Source organism: Solanum lycopersicum, chromosome 7 (genome assembly GCF_036512215.1).
Source record: "Solanum lycopersicum chromosome 7, SLM_r2.1".
NCBI classification, from domain to species: Eukaryota; Viridiplantae; Streptophyta; class Magnoliopsida; order Solanales; family Solanaceae; genus Solanum; species Solanum lycopersicum.
The window spans coordinates 2,265,725-2,287,711 of NC_090806.1; the positions used below are offsets into that span (position 1 = coordinate 2,265,725).

Genomic DNA, 21,987 nt, shown 5'->3' on the forward strand with positions numbered 1-21,987 from the left:
ATCTATAATATTGACTTTACCCTTTTGAAAAATTATTAGGCAATCAAAATTTTCATTAACAAAAAACTAAATTTCAATGACAAAAGCTAAAAGTATACTCTAAACAAGTTTATTTCCATATTAGAAATTAATATGGTTCTTCCACTTGACATAAAATTGACTTATTAAAAAAGTAAAACTTTTCCAATAACATTTTCATTAAAAAGCTTTTTTTGAGGACTAATAGAAAAGCATAGACACCAATCAACAAGTTTTTTTTTTTTTTTCCAATTTGGAGAATAATGTTGGAAAGCATTAGTAAAGAGCAAAACTCTTTTCATCCTAATCATGATTTGAACCAAAAAAAGCATATCTTAAATCAATGATTAAAAATAGTAACTCTCAAAAGTAAAGGATCATTGACACAACATTTGAAAACATTGTGGACTAATTTGACAAAAAATATAAAATCCCAACCAAAGTAAAAGCTTAAGCAAGAAGCAGGCAATATGGTTGTTGGTAAAAGAAAAAGAAGAGGAAGCTTAGCTTAAAGGCAATGAAGACTCTGCAACCAACACATCTTCCATAGAATGGACACATATTAGGTGCAAGAAAGATACATAAAAGAAAATGACACTAGTACTACTAATCAAACATTCTTTCTTTCATTAAAAAAAATGAATCTTTAATACCATATATACCATTCTTATCACCCTCCATTTCTCACTAGAATCATCCTTAGCCATGGAAGCTAGTGCAGGTCTAGTTGCTGGTTCACATAACCGGAATGAACTTGTCGTCATTCATGGCCATGAAGAGGTAAGACATTCTCTTGGAATGTTCAAAGTTAACACACATAATAACTCCTATGTTGCTCGGACTCTTTGAAAAAACTGCTAGGATTCAACATGTAGTCGGCACATTGTTGAAGAGTCCAAACAATATAGATAATTAATGTCTTTGAGACATTCTCTTGGAGTGTTCAAAGTTAACAAATAACATGTGTTGCTCGGACTTGTGTCGTATCCTCAGAAAATGAACTACTTTTGGAGGATCCGACATTATGCAAGCACATTTTTGAAGAGTCCGAACAATGTAGAAAATAACAGTGAGGATATAGATATTTGTGTTTGAGAGATTTCACATCTTTTGTCCCTCAAACACAAGGGGTCTGTGCAGTTCATCCCAATATGCATCTTCATTGAAAAGAGTGAGGAAAGTAATAACAAGGAAAAAAGTGATGTTTAGAGATAAAAGTGGATATCAACAATGTTAACTTCTATACTTGTGTCTCTATAACAGTTAATTTATGGTGTTTTGCATTTTTGTTACATCTTCATGTTCAATATGACTAACTAGAACTGACAAAAATGTGTTGCTTTCTGTTTTTTAACCTTCTTCCTTTGTCCTTAATTTGCTGCAGCATAAGCCATTGAAGGATTTGAGTGGACAAGTTTGTGACATATGTGGGGATGAAATAGGCTTAACAGTGGATGGTGATCTTTTTGTGGCCTGCAATGAGTGTGGTTTCCCTGTGTGTCGGCCTTGCTACGAGTATGAGAGAAGGGAAGGAACTCAACAGTGTCCACAGTGCAAGACCAGATACAAACGTCTTAAAGGTATATACACATCTTGATGAATAAAAACTTCACATCCATGTAAACTTGTTCTGGTTGTTCGTGTCATTTATTTTCGGTTTTTAATTGTATTTGATGGCTTGAAGGGAGTCCAAGGGTGGCGGGAGATGATGATGAGGAAGATATTGATGATATTGAACATGAATTCAAAGTTGATGATGACCAAAACAAGAATAGAAACATTGTTGAGACCATTCTCCATGGTAAGATGACATATGGAAGAGGACCAGAAGATGAAGATTCCGCTCAGTACCCTCCTGTCATTGCTGGAACCCGCTCACATCCGGTATGACTATTAAATCCATATCAAGTATTACTAAGACAAGAGAAAATTTTGAATATCTTGAGTATGAAAGCATTTTGTGGATGCAGGTTAGCGGTGAATTCCCAATATCGAACCATGGAAATGGAGAGCAGATGTTGGGATCTTCGCTTCACAAAAGGATACATCCCTATCCAGCTTCTGAATCTGGAAGTGCAAGATGGGATGATAAGAAAGAGGGAGGGTGGAAAGAAAGAATGGAAGATTGGAAATTGCAGCAAGGACACGCGGGGCAAGATTATGATGACTCTGCTGACGTTGATATGTCCATGTAAGTAGTCACAAGTGATCTTTAACATGAAAATGTTATGCAAATACATATTTTGAACCATAATACTGAGGCTTCGGAGATTGGAATAACACACGAGTAAATGCTCACATCTAGGTTGTTTCTTGGTTATTTCCTGTGCTTGGAGATACAGATACTAGCATTTCACTATTTCACATTCACATAAATGGAAGTGAAAGGAGTACTACATATGACAAGTTATGACAGTAGGAGTAAGAAATTAGTGAAAATGAGAATGCACTTGTAGATATACAGAAATGTATAGTTAGAAAAAATTTCGGGTATAGCTATTACTAATAACTATCAGATTCACTTGATTGCAGTGATTTCTTCTCAAACACATAAATTCGATGCTTAAAACAGTTAATACAAAGTGCAACATGCTCTCAGCTAATCGATGTGAGAAAATGCAGGGTGGATGAAGCAAGACAGCCTTTATCAAGAAAAGTGCCTATAGCATCAAGCAAGATCAATCCTTACCGGATGGTGATTGTAGCTAGGCTGGTGATTCTGGCCGTCTTCCTTCGTTATAGAATTCTGAATCCAGTGCATGATGCGATTGGTCTCTGGTTAACTTCTATCATCTGTGAGATCTGGTTTGCCTTCTCTTGGATCCTTGATCAGTTTCCCAAATGGTTCCCTATCGACCGTGAGACTTACCTTGATCGTCTCTCTCTCAGGTGACAATTCTTTGCAAGTCTGTGCTCCTAATACTAAAAAGAAGTTAATCCTTAAGCATGGACATAAAACCAATAGAGTTGCCAAGTTAATTTCCAACGTACACCTTGTTTTCACAAAATCTTCTGTACAAAAGCTGCAAGTCAAATCATTTTCGAAAGGCTTCTTAAAGTTCTAGCACTCTTTTCAAGATAAAACTTTACAACTAGAGAAATACATCACTGACCAAAATTTTGATGTAGGTATGAGAGGGAAGGAGAACCAAATATGCTAGCCCCCGTAGATGTCTTCGTCAGTACAGTGGATCCTATGAAGGAACCTCCTCTTGTTACAGCTAATACAATCCTCTCAATATTAGCAATGGATTACCCTGTTGACAAAATTTCATGTTACCTATCTGATGATGGAGCTTCAATGTGCACCTTTGAAGCACTATCAGAAACTGCAGAATTTGCTAGAAAATGGGTTCCCTTTTGCAAGAAGTTTGCGATAGAGCCTCGAGCTCCAGAATTTTACTTCTCCCTAAAGATTGATTATCTCAAGGACAAAATCCAGCCAACATTCGTTAAGGAGAGACGAGCAATGAAGGTAAAGCTTGAACACTTGCTTTCATCAGCTAGTGCTACATAGAACTTTCCATGTCACAAATTACAAATCTCATTGTACTTGACAGAGAGAGTACGAAGAATTCAAGGTAAGAATCAATGCACTAGTTGCCAAAGCAACTAAAATGCCTCCCGGAGGGTGGATCATGCAAGATGGAACACCATGGCCAGGAAATAATACCAGGGATCATCCTGGTATGATTCAAGTCTTTTTAGGCCAAAGTGGAGGAACTGATGTGGATGGACATGAACTCCCTCGTCTTGTTTATGTTTCTCGTGAAAAAAGGCCTGGTTTCCAGCATCACAAAAAGGCTGGTGCTATGAACGCCCTGGTAAACATAGAAACTTCTGTTATTTGCTAGTTAATACTCTAGAGTTGCATGTCAAAATTTTTAAACATCTACTTCAAAACATTATATGCACACTACATCAGATATTTCGACAAGAAATTTTGCAGAATCACAAAACATTCTTCAAATGTGATCCTTGCAGGTTCGTGTTTCAGGAGTTCTTACCAATGCACCATTTATGCTTAACTTGGATTGTGATCATTACCTTAACAACAGCAAGGCTGCCAGAGAGGCCATGTGCTTCTTGATGGACACACAAATGGGCAAAAAAGTTTGCTTCGTCCAGTTTCCTCAAAGATTTGATGGAATAGACAAGCACGATAGATATGCCAACCGAAACACAGTCTTCTTTGATGTAAGATTAATCAAAATTTGGCACACAAGGATACTAAGAAAAATACTAATTCTTGGAATTTATATGAGATTAGTTTATCATGTACTTATTTCTACTACTTGAGCAGATTAACATGAAAGGTCTAGATGGACTACAAGGTCCAGTATATGTTGGCACAGGATGTGTCTTCAGAAGGCAAGCATTATATGGCTACAATCCTCCTAAACGTGCCAAGCGCCCAAGAATGGTGAGCTGCGACTGTTGTCCATGTTTTGGACGCAAAAAGAAGCTTGATAAATATAAATCTGAAGTCAATGCAGATGCAGCAAATGCTCAAGGTTTTCATATATCCACATTCCAAATATTTTCAAGTTTTAAACTTTCAAATAACAAAGGAGCCTATTAAATAAGATACTCTTTGAGATTAATTTTCCCTTTTTCTTTTCTATCTCTCCACAGGATTTGACGATGACAATGAGCTACTAATGTCCCAGATGAACTTTGAAAAGAAATTTGGTCAGTCTGCAATTTTTGTGACTTCAACTTTAATGATTGAAGGTGGGGTTCCACCTTCGTCGAGCCCAGCAGCCTTGTTGAAGGAAGCTATCCATGTGATCAGCTGTGGCTATGAAGATAAAACAGAATGGGGTTTGGAGGTAATGTTCATCTTTGTTTCTGTGCTTGCAAGAAAGAACTTGGTTGACAAGGGATAAACAACAAATAAGAAAACCAGAACTTTTCTGAGAGTTTGACTATTACACCTTTTGGAAGCCCTTTTGAAAACTATTAACTCTAACACAAAACAACAGTTATAAAGAAAATATGCTAGTGCTTTTTATACAAGTATATTTCAATTTGAGAAACATGAAGGATATAAATGCTTAAAACTTCCTGTATGTGTAGTAGAATGAGATACATAACAATTATAAAATAATCACCTTTATGAATATCTTTGATTGAAGTAACTGTTTTTGAACTTGCAGCTGGGATGGATATACGGTTCTATCACAGAGGATATCTTAACAGGTTTCAAGATGCACTGCCGTGGTTGGAGGTCAGTCTATTGTATGCCTAAATTAGCTGCATTTAAGGGGTCTGCTCCAATCAATCTATCAGATCGTCTCAACCAGGTGCTTCGATGGGCTCTTGGTTCCGTTGAGATCTTTTTCAGTCATCATAGCCCAGTTTGGTATGGCTATAAGGGAGGAAATCTTAAGTGGCTTGAACGATTATCATACATTAACACAACTATTTACCCCTTCACTTCTTTACCTCTCCTTGCCTACTGTACTCTCCCTGCTGTCTGTTTGCTCACTGGAAAATTCATAATGCCAGAGGTAAGCACGTGATGTTTTTACTTAAACGCCTTTGAACACATGTAGTAGCTTCATATTTCACAAGTTCACTTGCTATAGTTGGTTGACTAGAACCTGCATTTCATTGATGCAGATAAGCACGTTAGCAAGTCTGTTTTTCATTGCTCTTTTCCTCTCTATCTTTACAACGGGAATTCTTGAGCTAAGGTGGAGTGGAGTAAGCATCGAGGAATGGTGGAGAAATGAACAATTTTGGGTTATTGGAGGTGTATCTGCCCACCTTTTTGCTGTAGTACAAGGTCTTCTCAAGATTTTGGCTGGCATAGATACCAACTTTACTGTGACATCTAAGGCAACAGATGATGAGGACTTCGGAGAGTTATATGCCTTCAAGTGGACTACTCTCCTTATTCCTCCAACAACAATTCTCATAATCAACTTGGTTGGGGTTGTAGCCGGAATCTCTGACGCTATCAACAACGGATACAATTCATGGGGTCCCCTTTTCGGAAAGCTTTTCTTTGCCTTTTGGGTCATTGTTCATTTATATCCATTCCTCAAGGGTCTTATGGGCAGGCAGAACAGGACTCCAACCATTGTTGTAATATGGTCTATACTTTTAGCCTCCATCTTTTCCTTGCTCTGGGTTCGAATCGATCCATTTGTGCTCAAAACCAAAGGACCAGATGTCAAGCGATGTGGAGTGAACTGCTAGCATAGTCATAGTTCCGTTTTCAATGCCATGCTATTTGGAGAGCACACAAGCATATTGATATATCAGTATCCCCAGAGTGAGCTCTGAATGCAAACAAAAGAATAAACCTAGTGTGAGAAGTTATGTTTAGTGTACAAATTGTACTCAATTTTTTTGATTGTTCAAATTGTACTCGATTTTGCATATAGCTTAATGAAGTGTTTGAAGACAATCTGCTAACTTTTCTCACTTGATGACCAACTATGAGTTTTGACAGAACTTTCAAGTAATTAATATTTGAACTTAACGAATAAAGATGCAATACAATATCTGAATGAAGTCTCAATGAATGAAGAGTATGAGTGTGCCGCATCTAAGAATTTCCATGAAAATAACACCTGACACTTGTAGATGCATGTCTACAATTAAGACAAAAGAAGATCTAAGACAAATTTGTACAAACCTTTTCGCAACATATTCTATACATTCAAGCAGATAGAAACCGCAGCAACTTCCCCCCATATCAAATGCCTAGGACAACTTGGAACAATGAGAGAAGGACATGAAATATTATATGAGGAAAATGTATCTAAGAGCTTAACCTAGGTATACCTATTTGATCCAAAGTAACTTTCAGTTGATATTCTGCTCCTCTACACATTTGTATAGCTTATATTTAATCAATAAACTACAGAATGCTAAACAAAGGGGTGGAACAGAAAAAGAAATAACAAATAACAGACTGATATTTATTGATTATACAGTGTCCAACAATAGGCCTAAAGTGCTGTCTTGATGTAAGAGTAAAATCAGAGAGATATTATGATATTTATTGATTTTAACCGGACAACCTCACATTGTGTAAAGCACTGCAAACAACCAGTTTCCCTGACCAAAAAATAGATTACACTCTTCCCTAAACTGCATAATACTCAAAACAGTATTGTACAAGCCAAAGATTCCTTTCGCTTCAGCTTTTCTTATGAGACGATTTATGTTGCCTACTTGAAATAAAAAGCAAATAATGGCATGGATAAACTTGAACCTTTGACATTGTCCATTCGTAAGTGGTTTGAGCTATCCCGCTGCCCTTGTTCCTATAAGAAGTGGATCTAAGCACAATGTAAAAACATGCTGGCTCCACTGACCTCCATAATGATCCAAAAGGCTGAATAAACATCCTTTGCAAGAAAAAACAATTTTACCAGTAATCCCCACAGGAACACTCTCCATCTTTGAAATGATGAAACCTGTTGGCATCTCTTACAACAATATTCCTGTCTGTAACCTTGGATACAAACTTGGTGAAATTATGGCAATCCACACAAACCCTTAGGTTCTTGATGATTCTGATTTCAGTTCTAGGTTCAGAAGTTAAAAGTCCATAAGCAATAGCTAATTTCTCACTATGAACTTTGACCATCAACTCCTTCTCCTCTTCCTCAACATCATGCAATGCTGTACTGGTTTCCGTGTGAAATCCAGCCTCCCTCATCTTCTCCATCAGCTCCTCCAGCTTTGCGTAAATAGCTGCCGCTTGAGGATGTGACTGGTCGCTCGATGTAAAGACATGTTGGTAGCCATTGACCTCAATCAAAGTGCACCCAGGGGTCTTTGCTAGATTCTTGTTCTTAAGAACTTTCCTAACTGAAGCAGCTTGAAAATAATTGCGGTCTGCTGAATAAATGTTTGAAAGTAAAACATAATATCCGACACTTCCTCTGTCCATCGCAAATAACTTATCCGAAGCCAACCGAGCCAAGTCAGTATTTTTGTGGACCATGCATGCACCAAGTAATGAACCCCACTCGGCTGGACCTGGTTCAATAGGCATCTCGTAAATAAATTCCAAAGCCTTTTCTAGTTTTCCAGCTCGGCCCAAAAGGTCCACCATGCAGGCATAATGTTCCGGTAATGGTTCAGTGTCATGATCATGAATCATAGAATGGAATATCTTCCGACCTTCTTCTACTAAACCGGCATGACTACAAGCATACAAGACACAGAGGTAAGTGACGCCAGTTGGGGAAACTCCAGAATGAAGCATTTGATCAAACAACACCAATGCCTCTTGACCACACCCATGAAGACCATAAGCCGAAATCATAGCATTCCAAGTAACCACATTTTTCTCCGTGATGCTATCAAATACTTGCCGTGCCTCCTCAATATTCCCACACTTTGCATACATGTCAACTAAAGCAGTTAACACGTAAATATTGGACTCAAATTTCTCCTTCTTTATTAAGTCATGGACCCATTTTCCCATACTTAATGTTCCAAGTTGAGCACATGCAGAAAGTATACTCGTGATAGTGACGGGATTCGGATTTATATCTAACTTCTGCATTTCCCTAAAGAGAGATATAGCCATTTCTGTTAACCCATTTTGGGTATAACCTGATATCATGGCATTCCACGAAGCTAAGCTTTTCTTTGTGGACTCGTCAAACAGCCTTCGTGCCAATTCCATTTCATTGAGTCGGCTATAAACTGTAGTCAAAGCAGTAGAAGCTGAAGGATTCAATACCATCCCAGCTTTCACACAAAAACCATGGATAGAACATGTAAGGTTCAGATGACCGAAAGGACAAGAAACGGGAATTAAACCAACAATAGTACTAGAATTAACTTTCTCCCCATGAACAAGCAATTCTCTAAATAACCTCACTGAAGATTCATTCTCATTATTGAAACAAAAACCAGCAATCATCGCATTACATGAAATCAAATCAGGCTCTTTTATCATCCCAAACAACAATTTCGCAGTTGAGACATCCCCACATTTCGAATACAACGAAATCAAACCAGTAAGAATATACTCATGAACATCATACCCCATCTTAACAGTCAAACAATGAATCAACATTCCATTCCTCAAATCCTGCAACTCAGCAACAGCAGTAAGTAACACAGCCAATGTAGTCGAATCAAACCCCGTCCCTCTCCCAACCATATCACCGAAAACCCGTAAACTCTCCTCAAAACAACAATTCCTCACCAACCCTGAAACCATTGTATTCCACAAAACACTATCCCTTTCAGGAATTCCATCAAACACCTTATACGCATGACCAATTCTTGAAAAACCCATATACATATCCACCAACGCCGACCCAACAAACACATCCGAACCAAACCCACTAACTATCACATGCCCATGAATCAAAATCCCAACTTTCTCACACCCAGATGACGAAAAACTCGAAACAACAAAAGCAAAAGTGAAATTATCAGGTTTAAGTTTATTACCTTTAAGAAGGTCAAGATAAAGGGACAACGCTTCAATCCCTAAACCATTACGCGATAACCCTCTGATTAATACATTATATAGAAAAAGATCAGGTGGGTTTGTGTTATTGAAGGTGGTGAAGAGATTTTTGGCTTTGGAAATGGATTTGAAGTCGGAAAATTTGTGAGTTAGTTTAGTGATTGTGATGAGATCGTTGCTTAGGCCATTTCGGATGAGATTTGCGTGGAGTTGATTGAGTTGGGAGAGAGTTGTAGCTTGGTTGATTAAGCTTATGAAGAAGTTTCTATCTCTTTGAGCTATGGATGCTATGGTTCTGTAAATCATTTGAGAATTTTTGCTTCACTCTCAGAGTAGACTGTGGAGTGGCGTTGACGACAAATATATATTTTGCTTTGGCGGGAATTGTTGTTAACATCGTTTGTAGAAAACTCGATACGTTAAAAGCTCCCGCTATATGTAAGGTTCGAGACAAGGGGAGCATGTCGGAAAGGGGTAAGATAAATTGGTTTTTCAAAATTTAGTTCCCGCCCATATGCAAGGTTCGGGAAAGGGGGAGCCCGATGCATTGCTTTGGCGGGAATTGTTGTTAATATCGTTTGTGGAAAAGGGAGCTCGATGTGTTAAAAGCTTCCGCTATATGCAAGGTTTGAAATAAGGGGAGCATGTCGGGAAGTGGTAAGATAAATTGTTGTTTCGAAAAAGGAGAGCCAGATCATTTAGTTCCCGCCCATATGTTAGGTTCGGAAAAGGGGAGCCCAATGCATTAAGCTTATGTCATTTGAAAGATTTAGAAATAGTAGGATCATAAGGGTCATTTATATAAGTTGTTTAAGGTCACGTGACAATAATTTTACTAGTTACTTAAGATTTTCAGAATATTTTTCTCAGTAATTAGACTATGTTTGAGTATATTGTTATTGTAAATATATAACAAACAAGCTCAAAGATGATAGGATTTGGGAAGTTTGCATCTCCTCTATAATTAATGTTGAACCTTTTTTCTCCCTTTGCATTTCTTTTTTCTTGTTGATAACACAAAAAGTTACACTAGGATAAACTTTTTGCAAGATATGTAATGAAGAAAAAGAATGAAACAATTCAACTTTCTCATGATAAATTAGAATAATGAAAAAAAAAATGAAAAGGAAAAACCTATTTTACTATACACACTAGCTAAGGGCCATTTGGTAAAACTAACTAATTTCCAAGTATCAGCTGCTCATCATTTCTCCAAGCTTGTTTCAACTGTATTAGATGAGACCTAATGCTATATTCTTCTACCTGCAATTATTTGTCAAGTAATCTCAATAAATAATAGGTTCTATCGAACGTGGAACTTCAAACATCAAATGTATACATACACTATTCTATCCGTTCTGTATAGTATTTGGAATAAAGACGGGGAGTATAAGTTTAGTGCAGGCTCGGAATGGAGATGAGAAACACTCGTATCATGCATGAACTATATGCAGATTAAACATAAGGTAGATATGCTGGGAAGTGTTATGATGGCTGAGAAATCTGACCCTTTGGGCCAACCATAGCCTTCGAAACTCAGGGATAATGGCTCGCCTCTACCTTCTCTTAAATATTGGACTTTAGTTTGCTTGGCACAAGGCTCGAACTTGTGACCCTAAACACAAGTCCTTGAACCTTTTTTCGTTGAGCTAACACATGGGGGAAACATGTTGGGAATTTTCTTTTGAGTTTCTATGATAAAATACAGAACATTTTTTTGGTTAATTATTAGAACAGTGGATTGTCGTTACTGGGAAAAAACTAATGCTGATCAATGCATATTCATGATGATCTTGAATTGTCAACCTAAAATGCAAGGACTGACGAATGGACAGACCTGAACTAAAGCACAGGAAATTTGAGTCCTACTGACAGAACTAGAGGATGACTATGTCGAAAAAGAAGAACTATGACGAGCATAAGACAGGGAGGAGTGTGAAGACTAAGAAGTAGCTGAGGATTTTCTATAACGAAGGCAATAACTTTTGGGCCCTAGAATTTTTTGTCTCACCTGCATAGCTGCTGTTGAAGCCAACAAGGCTTCACATTCATCCAGCATGGCTCGCTCTTGAGCTGCCACATCAGCAAGTTCAGAAACCAGGCAGTTCATCCCTTCCACCTGCAAAGTGCAGAGCATAAATTTAGGGTACCACAAACAGAAGCGCCAGTACAGGAAAACTTATAGACAAGATCCTAGCAAATCATGATATCAGTTTGCATTCAGTTCTTCTAATAAAAAAGATTGAAAGCAATAAGCTAGGTTTTATAAAGGTTTTAATACATTTCAAATATATAAGTAAATAACCCACAAAAATCATGCTCTTGAAAGTCACATTTTTTCATGTTCCAACTACAACAAATTAATCAGATAGCCAAAGAATGTATCGTAACTTGTGATACAACAATTATTGGCAGGCCTCATGACTTCTGTTTGTGCTCAAGTAGTATTTGGACTTTGGATATTCAGAGTTTCCACCAGTCAGTAAAGGCCAAAGGCAATCCAAAAGGCCTAAGCATAACAATATCAAGCCTAATTCTTAGAGAGAACTACCGTATTCATCGATAGTTTACTTCCCATGTGCAATATATCGTGGATAGCAAGAGTTTTTTTAGTAATATCAGCGTGAGATTTCTTTTTCAAAATACATAACCCCTTCAAATCTATTTTTGAAAATCGACACTGCAGAAGGGGGCAAGATGAGATAATTATCCCGTCTAAATAATTTTTGAGTTGTGAAACTCTCAGTTATGTGACTACAGAACTATTCGGGTAAGTTACTAATTGCTCTGTTACAGAAGACAATGTGCTAATGACTTTTCTTTTCTCTATTTCTCTCTAAGATCAGCTCTCTGACTCTCTCTCTCATCTAAATCCATCAAACAAACAATTGAGGATTGTACAAAGCTAGACAATAAAAGACAAGGCCCATTCGGTCCGGTTCTGCAAATGCATTTTATGTTACTTAAAACTAAATTGAGAAGAAAAGTAAATTAACGGGAAGAAAGTACACATAGTAGAAAAACTAAATTAATGTAAGAACTCACCCTAGACAATATAAAACGCATGGAAGATCCCATTGCCTGCATTACATCAACAGCTGAGCAAACAGCTTCCTTAACACTTTCAATGTCACCCTATAAAAGAACCAACTAGAATAAGCCTCCCTGTCCTAGGAAACTGATCCCAAAGCACCAAGTATGAAGTTGCATACCTTAGCTCGTCCAGTTATTGGAAGACGGAGAGTGCATGCTTGTAGGTCTTGTATAGCATGGGATAATGAACTGGTATGATCCCCTTCAATTGAAGCCCACTCATCAAGGTAGGTAAGCTGAACCAGTCATTTCCATAAAAAAATCAGTTCGAACATTAAAGCAACATCTACAATAGAGATCTAAATAGAAAATGAAGGTGGATTTTTAACGATCAGTTATGCTACTAAACCTCTCACCCCCTCTCACGAACCCCTCCCGGAGAAATATGATACAGTTACATACCATTCTTTTGAACAATGATTTTCAAACTATATTAAGATACAGAGAAGTCAAATCAGAATAAGGATAAAAATTACGAGAAGTCTGGAAGAGTAAAAAGTAGGGCCTGATTACAAATTGGCTCAGAAGGAAAAAATCAAGCTCAAACTTCTATGTTTAAAGCTTCCAAATATATGAAATGAAGATATCTAAACTCACACATTCATGTAAACGTCAAGTGTTTTGGGTGTTATAGGTTCCGGATAACAGGAAGATATCATACAGCACTTAAAAGTTGGTACATTCTTGTGGCTAGCAAGTGACTGCATCCTCCTCATACCTACTAGTTCAAATATGAAATAACCCATCATAGACTACATTCATATAGTGTTCAATGACATAATCTAACACGAGAAATTTTTCATGGGATTCTAAGTGGAAGTCCTGTTTTCCATCACTGCAAACATCAACCACGAGCCAATACTTGCCCATCCCTTATACAGACAAGAGAAGAGGTTGAAACACAAATCTTCATTTTAAACTGGATGAGCCTATGATTAGGAAGTTCTAGAAAGTAGAAACCTACAATTCATAGATTTTTCTGGAAAAGCCTACAAACTTAAAGACTAAAACATCAGGGATGAAATTTGATTCATCTATTATAAAGATGCATTACCTGTTCATTTAGAACTGCAAAAAGCTTCAACCTCAGCTTAACCTGTTGTAGCGCAATTCTCTTTTTAATAACAGAAGTCCATAGGTCTGAGGTATTTCTCCATACATTGTACAATGTTTTCTGCATAGGAGGATAATTGAACTGTTAGTTAAATCAGTGTAAAAGCACCAAATTGGTTATGAAGGGATAGATATCACAAAGCTCTCAGAGAACATCAAGTAAAGAGATATCAGTCTCATGATACAAACCCCATAAAACAAAATTAAATAATGCTTTAATTAGAGAGTAAAAAAGCTAATATATAGCAAGAAAATGAAAGCCAGTTGTTCTACACTATTATCAAAGAAAGTTCAACTTGCTGCTTATGATCAAAAGTTCATTAATAATTTTCCCTCCTATATTTACCATTCGAAACAATGTCCATACGAGAGTCCTTAATTAGTTTTCCTATCATGCAGCAGTAGGATGAAGATTTTGTGCATATAATCAAGATAAACCAATTTAGAGAAGAAAATTCCATGAGGTACAAGGAAACTTCTTTTTATGATTTAAGTATTAAATGAAATAAGTCTAAAGGTCCATCTTTAAGCTTCACAAGGGATATAATCCAACCTCAGTTTTAGCTTTCTGCGTGTGCAATGCTGCATCTGACCTGGCATTAGCATACCGCCATTGGAGATGTCTATTATACAAAAGCCTCAGCTGATGAACATCTTCTATGTGGTTAGCTGCCTTCTTCCCCTTTTTGATATCTGCAATAAAGCTGAGGACAGAAGTAGCAGTTTTGGGTTGTTGCTTAGATGGACTAGATGGCCTTATCCGAGATGGACTTGGCCCTCTAGATGGCGTACTTGGGACCGATTTTGTTCGAGATGGACTGACCCCTCTAGATGCAGAGGATGATAGAACAGATGCTTTATTTGGTGATGGAAGACGTGATCCAGGAGCTGATACAGTCTGAGATCTAGCTACTGGATTTGTCGATACTGTTCTATCCAATGAAGTCGAAGGTCTGGACTTCTGCATTGAAAGTGAATTATCATCTACTGATATTAATGACAGCAATTCACTGGCAGATTTTTGCAATGGTCTGCTGTAACCATCCAATGATAATCTCCTCAAGGTAGGCGTGACTGGACGAGTATTTGGCGCAATTTTGCTATTCTTATCACTCAGATCAATACTTCTGTTCATAATACCAGAAGGTACCTTCTTATTCGTTCTACTTGGCCATCGATGCTGATCGACTAATCGAGCATTTAAACTATCAACTGGTCTAGAATTCTCTGCTTGATCAGAAGAATTCTTTCCCTTCAATGGACTCCTCCTTCTCTCAGGCGTGGCCTTTCGAGAACCCGGAGGTGTCTCCTGTCTCTGCACTACATTTGATGATGGTCTCAAAGTACGATCACATAGAGCATGAGGAGCAGGTTTTTCTCTCTTACTAACAGGCAAGGAAAATGAATCAGACTGAAAAGAAACACTCAGACTCCTCATTGTTGAGGGCCATAAAGATTCTGCCAACCTATTGCCTGCCATCTTTCTGGACAACAATTCTTCTGCAGATGTATCCTGTACAGGTGTTGATGGTGATGGACTGGTAGGTGATAAAGGAGTCGTTGGCCGTCTCCGTTCAGCCGATATAGCTCTCTTAGGTAATGAAAGTGTTGATGCAGTAGTTCCAATTCTCGTGACATTTGGAGAAGAACAACGTCTAGGGCCAGAGGAAGCTGATGGAGTAGGTGACCTGTACCTAGAACTAACTTCTCTTGTTCTTGGCCTGCGAGTATTTCCATGGTTCTTCTCAGCCTGAATCAATGGAGCTCTTTTTGCCTCCACTGTTGAAATCTTCTTTAATGCTATCTCTGATTCATACACATCCATCCAAACTGTCCAGATTAAACCGCATTGATGATATCCACCCACTTTGTTATATTAATAACTTCAAAGCCATTCTTGAGAACCTCTCAAGAACCCACCTTTAATCTTAATAAATTATACACCAATGTCTATAAAGTAAGATCCTTTTCTCTGCTGTAAATCTGCCATACAAAAAAAAATTGAAGCTAAAAAGTAAGATACTGAGAGAAAACTAAAATAAAAGAAGGAACAACAACAACAAACCATTTAAAAAAAGAAAAGAAAACGGATGATCAAAAGAATACATCTTTACAGGCCCCCAGATCTGAAGATAAAGAATCAATAATCAGAATCCCAATCAAGAAATTGCAAATTGTTTGTTCTATAATCAGAAAGATTAACCCCCCAAAATCAGACAGATCAGGCAAATATCCAGAAGAACTCCTTCTGCTAATATAATCAAAATAGTATTTTTATCAAGAAAAGAATGTACATTGGTTGAAAAAGATTGTTTTTTTAACAATTGTATGCTTGCTAAAGAAGGGGAAAGAGGTTATTATTAACCTCTTCCCTCGAAATGGGGAAGTATAGGGGGAGATGGGGGTGTGGGTGTAGGATAAGAAATACTCATAGAACTAGAAATTATGCACAAGACAAGAAAAGCTAAAAGCTTCACCTGATTTTTTAAAATTATTTTATTTTAGTCCTACTTTTGGAAGTAAAGTTACCCACAATGTTTGATGATTTTTCTCTCTTTTTTACTTGCCATTCCTAACTTTGCCTTTTTCCTTCTTTTTGACCCTCCCCTCCCTCTTTCCTTGGCCCCAACAACCCTTTATCCCTTTCACGGGAGTGCCATGGTCTGCCAAGCTGGATATATAACACCAGATAGTCACAGCCCGTCTGTCTTGTTCCTTCTTCCCCACACCCAACTCCTTTTCATGAAAGGGAATTCACTAAATTCAAACTATACAAAGATAATTTTTCCTTTCTTTTTTTCACCCTCGCCCAAGTGTCGTTAGATATTCGTATTGAGATAAAAATTAAATTTTAATTAAAAATGAAAAATATTTACCAATTATCGTCCTATTGTAATAATTTCTAATCATTGTGATTTATTAGGTGCTTCATTACAAACAAACAAATAAATCAAATGAGTCTTTTATTTAATATAAACAATCATTTCTCCCCTAAGATTAACTGCATTTCGGTGCATAAATAAATAATTAGTAGAATGATTTAAAATTATGAAACTTTTGTTTTTTTTCCCAATCATATTATAAAGAAAAAAGAAATAATTAAGCAAGCAAATGATAGTTATAGTTAAATATTAGGTGTTATGGGGGCGGAAATGGAGGACCACGTGCAAGTAGGATCATTGTCCATCCCCATGAACTCACAGTATAATAACTACACTCAAAAAAATGGAGTTAAAAGTAAATAAAAATATACCTAAAACTAACATTTTCCTCCGATTTTAAAAATAACTATACAAGTTATTTAGTAATACATACTTCTAATTAAAACTTTTAAAACAACATGCCTAAGTTAATAAAGGTAAGATAATAATTATCATATTTTTTAACAAGTTTCATATCATAATTGTCACTCTATTTGTATATAGATACGATACGATATCTATATACACTCTTTGTTTTACACTACCAAAGCAAAAACATCGATAAAAGGAGAAATCCAAAAAATAAATATTTTTTTGTTGACTATTTTGCCTTGTTTAGTGGTTATTTTTAGGAACAAAAACCAATGAAATAATGAGAATATATTGAAATCACAAGAAGAAGAAGAAAAAAATAGAATCTAATAATGTGTTATGGCAGATACTGTTCCTAATTCTGTGAACATCTTGTATTATTCATGTACAGACTTCCATAAAGAAGGTTCAGAAACTACACAAACAGAGTGAAGAAGCAAAGATAAATTTAACACAAACTCAGTAAATTTTCAAACACAATGACAAAAATATGATATTTTTATTCAAATATTATATGAAATTAATCTACATTGGATTCCAAAAAAGAAAAAACATATAAAAAATATAAGTTTTTGTACTGAAGATTTGAAGGAAAAACTTAGCACAACAGTGAAACAGAGGAATTTGAATATAGAAATAAAAAAACTCATATTTTAACAGAATTTTTCAAATTTGAATGAAAAATATAGGAAAAGAAGGATCAAAAACACATCTACATACATGAGTTTGATACAGAAAAATTAAATCATCGAAAATTAAAATGAGTTCCGAAAAATAATTGATGATAGTTTTTTAATAAAATAGATATGAAACTCACAAAATAAACGTGTTTTTTTATGAATAACTCAAACTAAACCAATTGAATTTTTTTTGTGTGTGTTTTCGATAAATAATCAAAATTCTGAAAAAAAAAACTAAGCAGGGAAGGGATTTGAATCCAGTAAATGGAAAAAAAAAAACTTCCATGGATGAACCAAAAAATCAAATTCAATTGCTAGAAATCAAACCTTATTCAATCAATCAAACCGACGCATCTGCACTGATAATCAAACTCAACCGGACGATAACCGCTATGAATTTTCCGGCGAAAACACGTTGATTAATTAACCGAACAATACAAATACCAAATTCCAGTGTGAGAAATCAATACTTAACCATCAATTAAACAATCAATCAATTAAACAAAAATCGCCGGACAAACAACCGCTGTTAAATTTTACGGCAATATAATCAATCGCAATACGAATTCCAAATTCAAGCGTTAGAAATCAAACCTTTTAATTAGCCGTATGAGATAACAATCAATCAATCGCAACACAGCCGAATCCGAGCACACGAAAATCAAATCAAATCAAATCGAACCAAAGCTTCTGCACCGATTATCAATCTCGCCGGACGATAACCGCTTGTTAATTTCCCGGCGAAGACACGTGAATTAATGTAGTACGTAATTCAAATACGTATCACGTGAACGCAGATATATACATATATACTGTATCTATAGGTTTGAGGGGGTAGGGGGTGGGGTAGGGGGGTGGTTGATGGGCGTTGAGAAGAGATGGAAAAGTAAAAGAAGACTAGGAAGAAGAGGTAGTTTGGTTTATTTTGGCGCCACCAAGCAAATATGGGTCGTGGCGGAGTGAAAAATACTTGTTATCTCGAAATAAGTATTAAAAATATTTTTAAATTTGACGTGATTTATTATAGTACTTTTTATTTGATTAACTGAATTTAATCCGATCTTGTAATATGAGTGAAATATATTTTTAAATTCTCGTTTGTGGGTTTTCAACTTTATTTTTGAATTTTTATTAAGAGTCTCATGTTTCTACAAGAGTTTGAGTCAATTTGCTATGTCATGTGGTAGATCGGGTGTGTATATAAGTTTAATTTGTCAAGTAAGACGGTTTTTTTTTAAAGTTGTCAATAGTACGAGGACGAAACTAATAATTTGTGTCAAGTATAGTAGTGTTTTCAGTACTTCTGTTTTTTATTTTTTAATCAAAAGTTTCGAGTTCGAATTTAAATTCCTCTTAGTATAAAGAAAAAATATATTAGAAAGTGTTTTACTTTTAATGTATTTTTTTACATGAATTTAAATTTAATCAAGCTTTAATACAAATGTTACTCTCTCTTTTTTTTTGGCAAATGTTAATGTCGAAGTTTTTGTTAGAAAATTTTAATAGTTTAGTTAATTGAAATTTTTATATTAATGGAGAGTTGCAATTAGTAAAAGTTTAATTTTTTGATGATATAATCTATTCCTCAATTTTTTCTATTCTAAAAAAATAAAACTATGCGAAAAAAGTATAGTATTTGTTTTTTGCTTAAAAAAATTATTTACGTCTATTCTTGTCATATATATACTTTTGAGTTCGTTTCACAATAACAAAAATAAAAACAAAATCCAATTATAATAACATATACAATAATATTAAAATGAAATTATAATAGAATATATCTCGATTAATGAATTATCGAAAAAGAACAAGAAGAGTTTGAGGAGAGTATAAGACTTGTACATATTATTTTCATTTCGTGAAGATATATAAAATAACTTGCATTAAAAGGAATTAAAAAATTTCCAAGTTTAATCGAGTTGAGTTTGTCAACTAATACATAGACATATAATATTCTTTAAATTCATTTTTACGCATATTTTTATTAATAATAGGGATAATGTCCAAGTATCCCCTCAACCTATGCCCGAAATCTCAGAGACACACTTATACTATACTAAGGTCCTATTACCTCCCTGAACTTATTTTATTAATAATTTTTAACCCCTTTTTAGCTTACGTGGCACTATCTTGTGGGCCCAACGATGGTTGACTTTTTTTTCCGAACTAGTGCCACGTAGGCTAAAAAGGGGTAGAAAATTACGTATAAAATAAGTTCAGGGAGGTAATAGGACCTTAGTATAGTATAAATGTGTCTCTGAGATTTCGGGCATAGATTGAGGGGGTACTTGGGTATTTTCCCCTAATAATATAATAACTTTGTCCAAGTCTTTTCCATCCACTTTTTATAAGAAATATTATAAGATATTACTTTAAAAATCAATAAGCTATCAATGTCAATGAGAATTACATGACTCAACAAATTAAACAATTATATACAATTTAATATACTATATATGATACACATCATTCTACATACTTACATTTATAAATAAAGTAATTAATAGATAAATATATTTTTTCAATGATACCAAATTATGATGTTCATAAAGAAGTGTATGTCAACGTAGATAATATTTTAGGTGAATTTCACATCAAAATAGAATAAAAATGCCGTTTGAATTAAAAAAAGAAAATGTTGCTTTCTTTTGAGTCAAATATATAAAAAACTTCATCTTGATTCAATAATATTCTTATTTTATATATATATATATTCAAATCCTCAACTATATGTCTTTCATCAAAAAAAAATTATATTTTTTTATTTTTTGGTTGTTGTTGATAGGGCTAAATGTCATTTTAATGAAAATAGATACCTTAACTTTTCCATGCGTGTACGAAAATAAATAAAGATTAACATATTTTAATTCTCAACTAATTAAATGTAATTTTTTTATTCTTTTCGATAAAATATGTCATATATGTTTTTTTTATAAGGTCTATCAGAAACAATTTATCTACCCTCAAAGATATATGTAAGACTTGTATAATATACACACTCTTTAGACGTTACTTATGAGATTATACTGAATTTATTATCGCTGTTGCTGCAATTGCTATTTACTTTTTAAAAAATATATATGTTTTTTTAAAATCATTTTTTCTTTTCTTTTTTAAAAGGGAATTAAAAAGGGGACCAATTACGTGGAAGAAAAATTATGATTAGTCATGTGTTGATGATTTAACATCATTTTTATTTAACTTAATAATAAATTAAATAAATAAAAGGACCACTTGCTTTTTAAGTCTATGAAAATGATATAATTGATCATGATGAGTACATATCACGGGGAAGTTCAAGATTTTTATTAAAATCAAAATTAAAGTCCCAAAACACTTTTAACTTTTGGCCAAAAGAATATTTAGGTTACTTTAATTTGCATCATAGCCATTAAAACTTAGCCATAATTTTTGGTTATATTTTATTTATATTTTTCATTATAGAATTGAAAAAATATATGTTTATGTATAGCTATAGGTAAAAACCACCTATGGAAAGAGGAATTTAATGCATCGTCTATTTTTAACCAGATGTCACTGTTACATATTTTTTTAAAAGAATAAAGCTCAGTAAATAACGGTTGTACATGTACAAGTAAGGGCGGGGGAACGCTAAATAGTGAACTAAACAAAGATGATGATGTCCAAATGGCGGAACAGTAGATCGATAAGCTATGATCAATATAGGTGTTCTGAATGATATATTTTCATGCTTATTATATTTTTATCGTAGGATTTCCCCTTTATATAAACTTTACGTAATACAAACGCTTGAAAAATATTAGAGATGAAAACTATCTGTAGATATTTCTAGAAACTTTTAAATTTTTCGATGAATTTTGTCTCCAAATATGAAAATTCAATATCTATAATTATGAATTTATTATTTATGACTAAACGGTGAATATCTAAAGTCCAAAAAAGATTTATAAATATAACATAGAAGCCTAGGTAGTTAATTAGTCTATTGTATCATATATATATAACATAGGAGTAATTATTTTGTAATTCAAACTTTAATTTTCTTGCATTTAAATCAATTGTATGTTATAACCTCAACAAAAAAAAAAATGCAATTAATGCATTCCAATAATATTACTTAATTGATTGTAGGAATTTCTTGTTGAATTATTGATTTTAATGAAACATTTTGAGTAGATCTAACAAACAAACAATTGGGAATTATATAGCCTTTGTTTCTAGTTTTAATAATTAATCTATTAATGCAACTTTCATTTAATAAAGTGATAAAGCCATACAATAATCTAAGCTAGAAGTGTGTTTGGTTTTCATTTTTTTATTGGATTAACAACAACAATATATCTAATTTAAT

The 21,987-nt window shown here is 34.8% G+C and overlaps 3 protein-coding genes across 9 annotated transcripts; 1 reads left to right on the forward strand and 2 right to left on the reverse strand.

Annotated features, from left to right (window-relative positions):
* The first annotated feature begins 268 nt into the window (after positions 1-268).
* On the forward strand, positions 269-6,436 carry LOC101248888 (cellulose synthase A catalytic subunit 7 [UDP-forming]). Its single transcript, XM_004242566.5, has 12 exons — positions 269-798; positions 1,403-1,598; positions 1,703-1,902; positions 1,989-2,209; positions 2,641-2,907; positions 3,148-3,493; positions 3,579-3,842; positions 4,003-4,215; positions 4,322-4,532; positions 4,654-4,850; positions 5,178-5,531; positions 5,644-6,436. Exons 1-12 carry the CDS (start codon positions 724-726, stop codon positions 6,223-6,225), a joined length of 3,126 nt encoding a protein of 1,041 aa, XP_004242614.2. The 5' UTR covers positions 269-723; the 3' UTR covers positions 6,226-6,436.
* LOC101247338 (pentatricopeptide repeat-containing protein) lies at positions 2,448-10,447 on the reverse strand. Of its 3 annotated transcripts, none has more exons than XM_069286910.1 (4): positions 7,250-10,447; positions 5,133-6,308; positions 3,132-3,839; positions 2,448-2,940 (listed from the first exon to the last, which is right to left on the reverse strand). In XM_069286910.1, the coding sequence occupies exon 1, from the start codon at positions 9,779-9,781 to the stop codon at positions 7,406-7,408; it is 2,376 nt and encodes a 791-aa protein (XP_069143011.1). In that variant the 5' UTR covers positions 9,782-10,447; the 3' UTR covers positions 2,448-2,940; positions 3,132-3,839; positions 5,133-6,308; positions 7,250-7,405. The 3 variants fall into 3 exon arrangements, with proteins under 3 accessions (XP_069143011.1, XP_069143010.1, XP_004242990.2); XM_069286909.1 differs by having other exon boundaries at positions 3,012-3,839; XM_004242942.5 differs by having other exon boundaries at positions 2,448-3,839.
* On the reverse strand, positions 2,986-18,590 carry LOC101249184 (AUGMIN subunit 8). Of its 5 annotated transcripts, XR_011210716.1 has the most exons (9): positions 15,788-16,144; positions 14,235-15,664; positions 13,623-13,742; positions 12,688-12,804; positions 12,521-12,610; positions 11,487-11,594; positions 5,133-6,308; positions 3,132-3,839; positions 2,986-3,041 (listed from the first exon to the last, which is right to left on the reverse strand). XR_011210716.1 is itself a non-coding variant. In XM_004242567.5 (7 exons), exons 2-7 carry the CDS (start codon positions 15,504-15,506, stop codon positions 10,655-10,657), a joined length of 1,791 nt encoding a protein of 596 aa, XP_004242615.2. In that variant the 5' UTR covers positions 15,507-15,664; positions 18,249-18,590; the 3' UTR covers positions 10,440-10,654. The 5 variants fall into 5 exon arrangements, 4 of the variants coding, with proteins under 4 accessions (XP_004242615.2, XP_010323196.2, XP_019070397.2 ...); XM_004242567.5 differs by lacking the exons at positions 2,986-3,041; positions 3,132-3,839; positions 5,133-6,308; positions 15,788-16,144 and adding exons at positions 10,440-10,738; positions 18,249-18,590; XM_010324894.4 differs by lacking the exons at positions 2,986-3,041; positions 3,132-3,839; positions 5,133-6,308; positions 15,788-16,144 and adding exons at positions 10,440-10,738; positions 17,982-18,552.
* Positions 18,591-21,987: the final 3,397 nt, after the last annotated feature.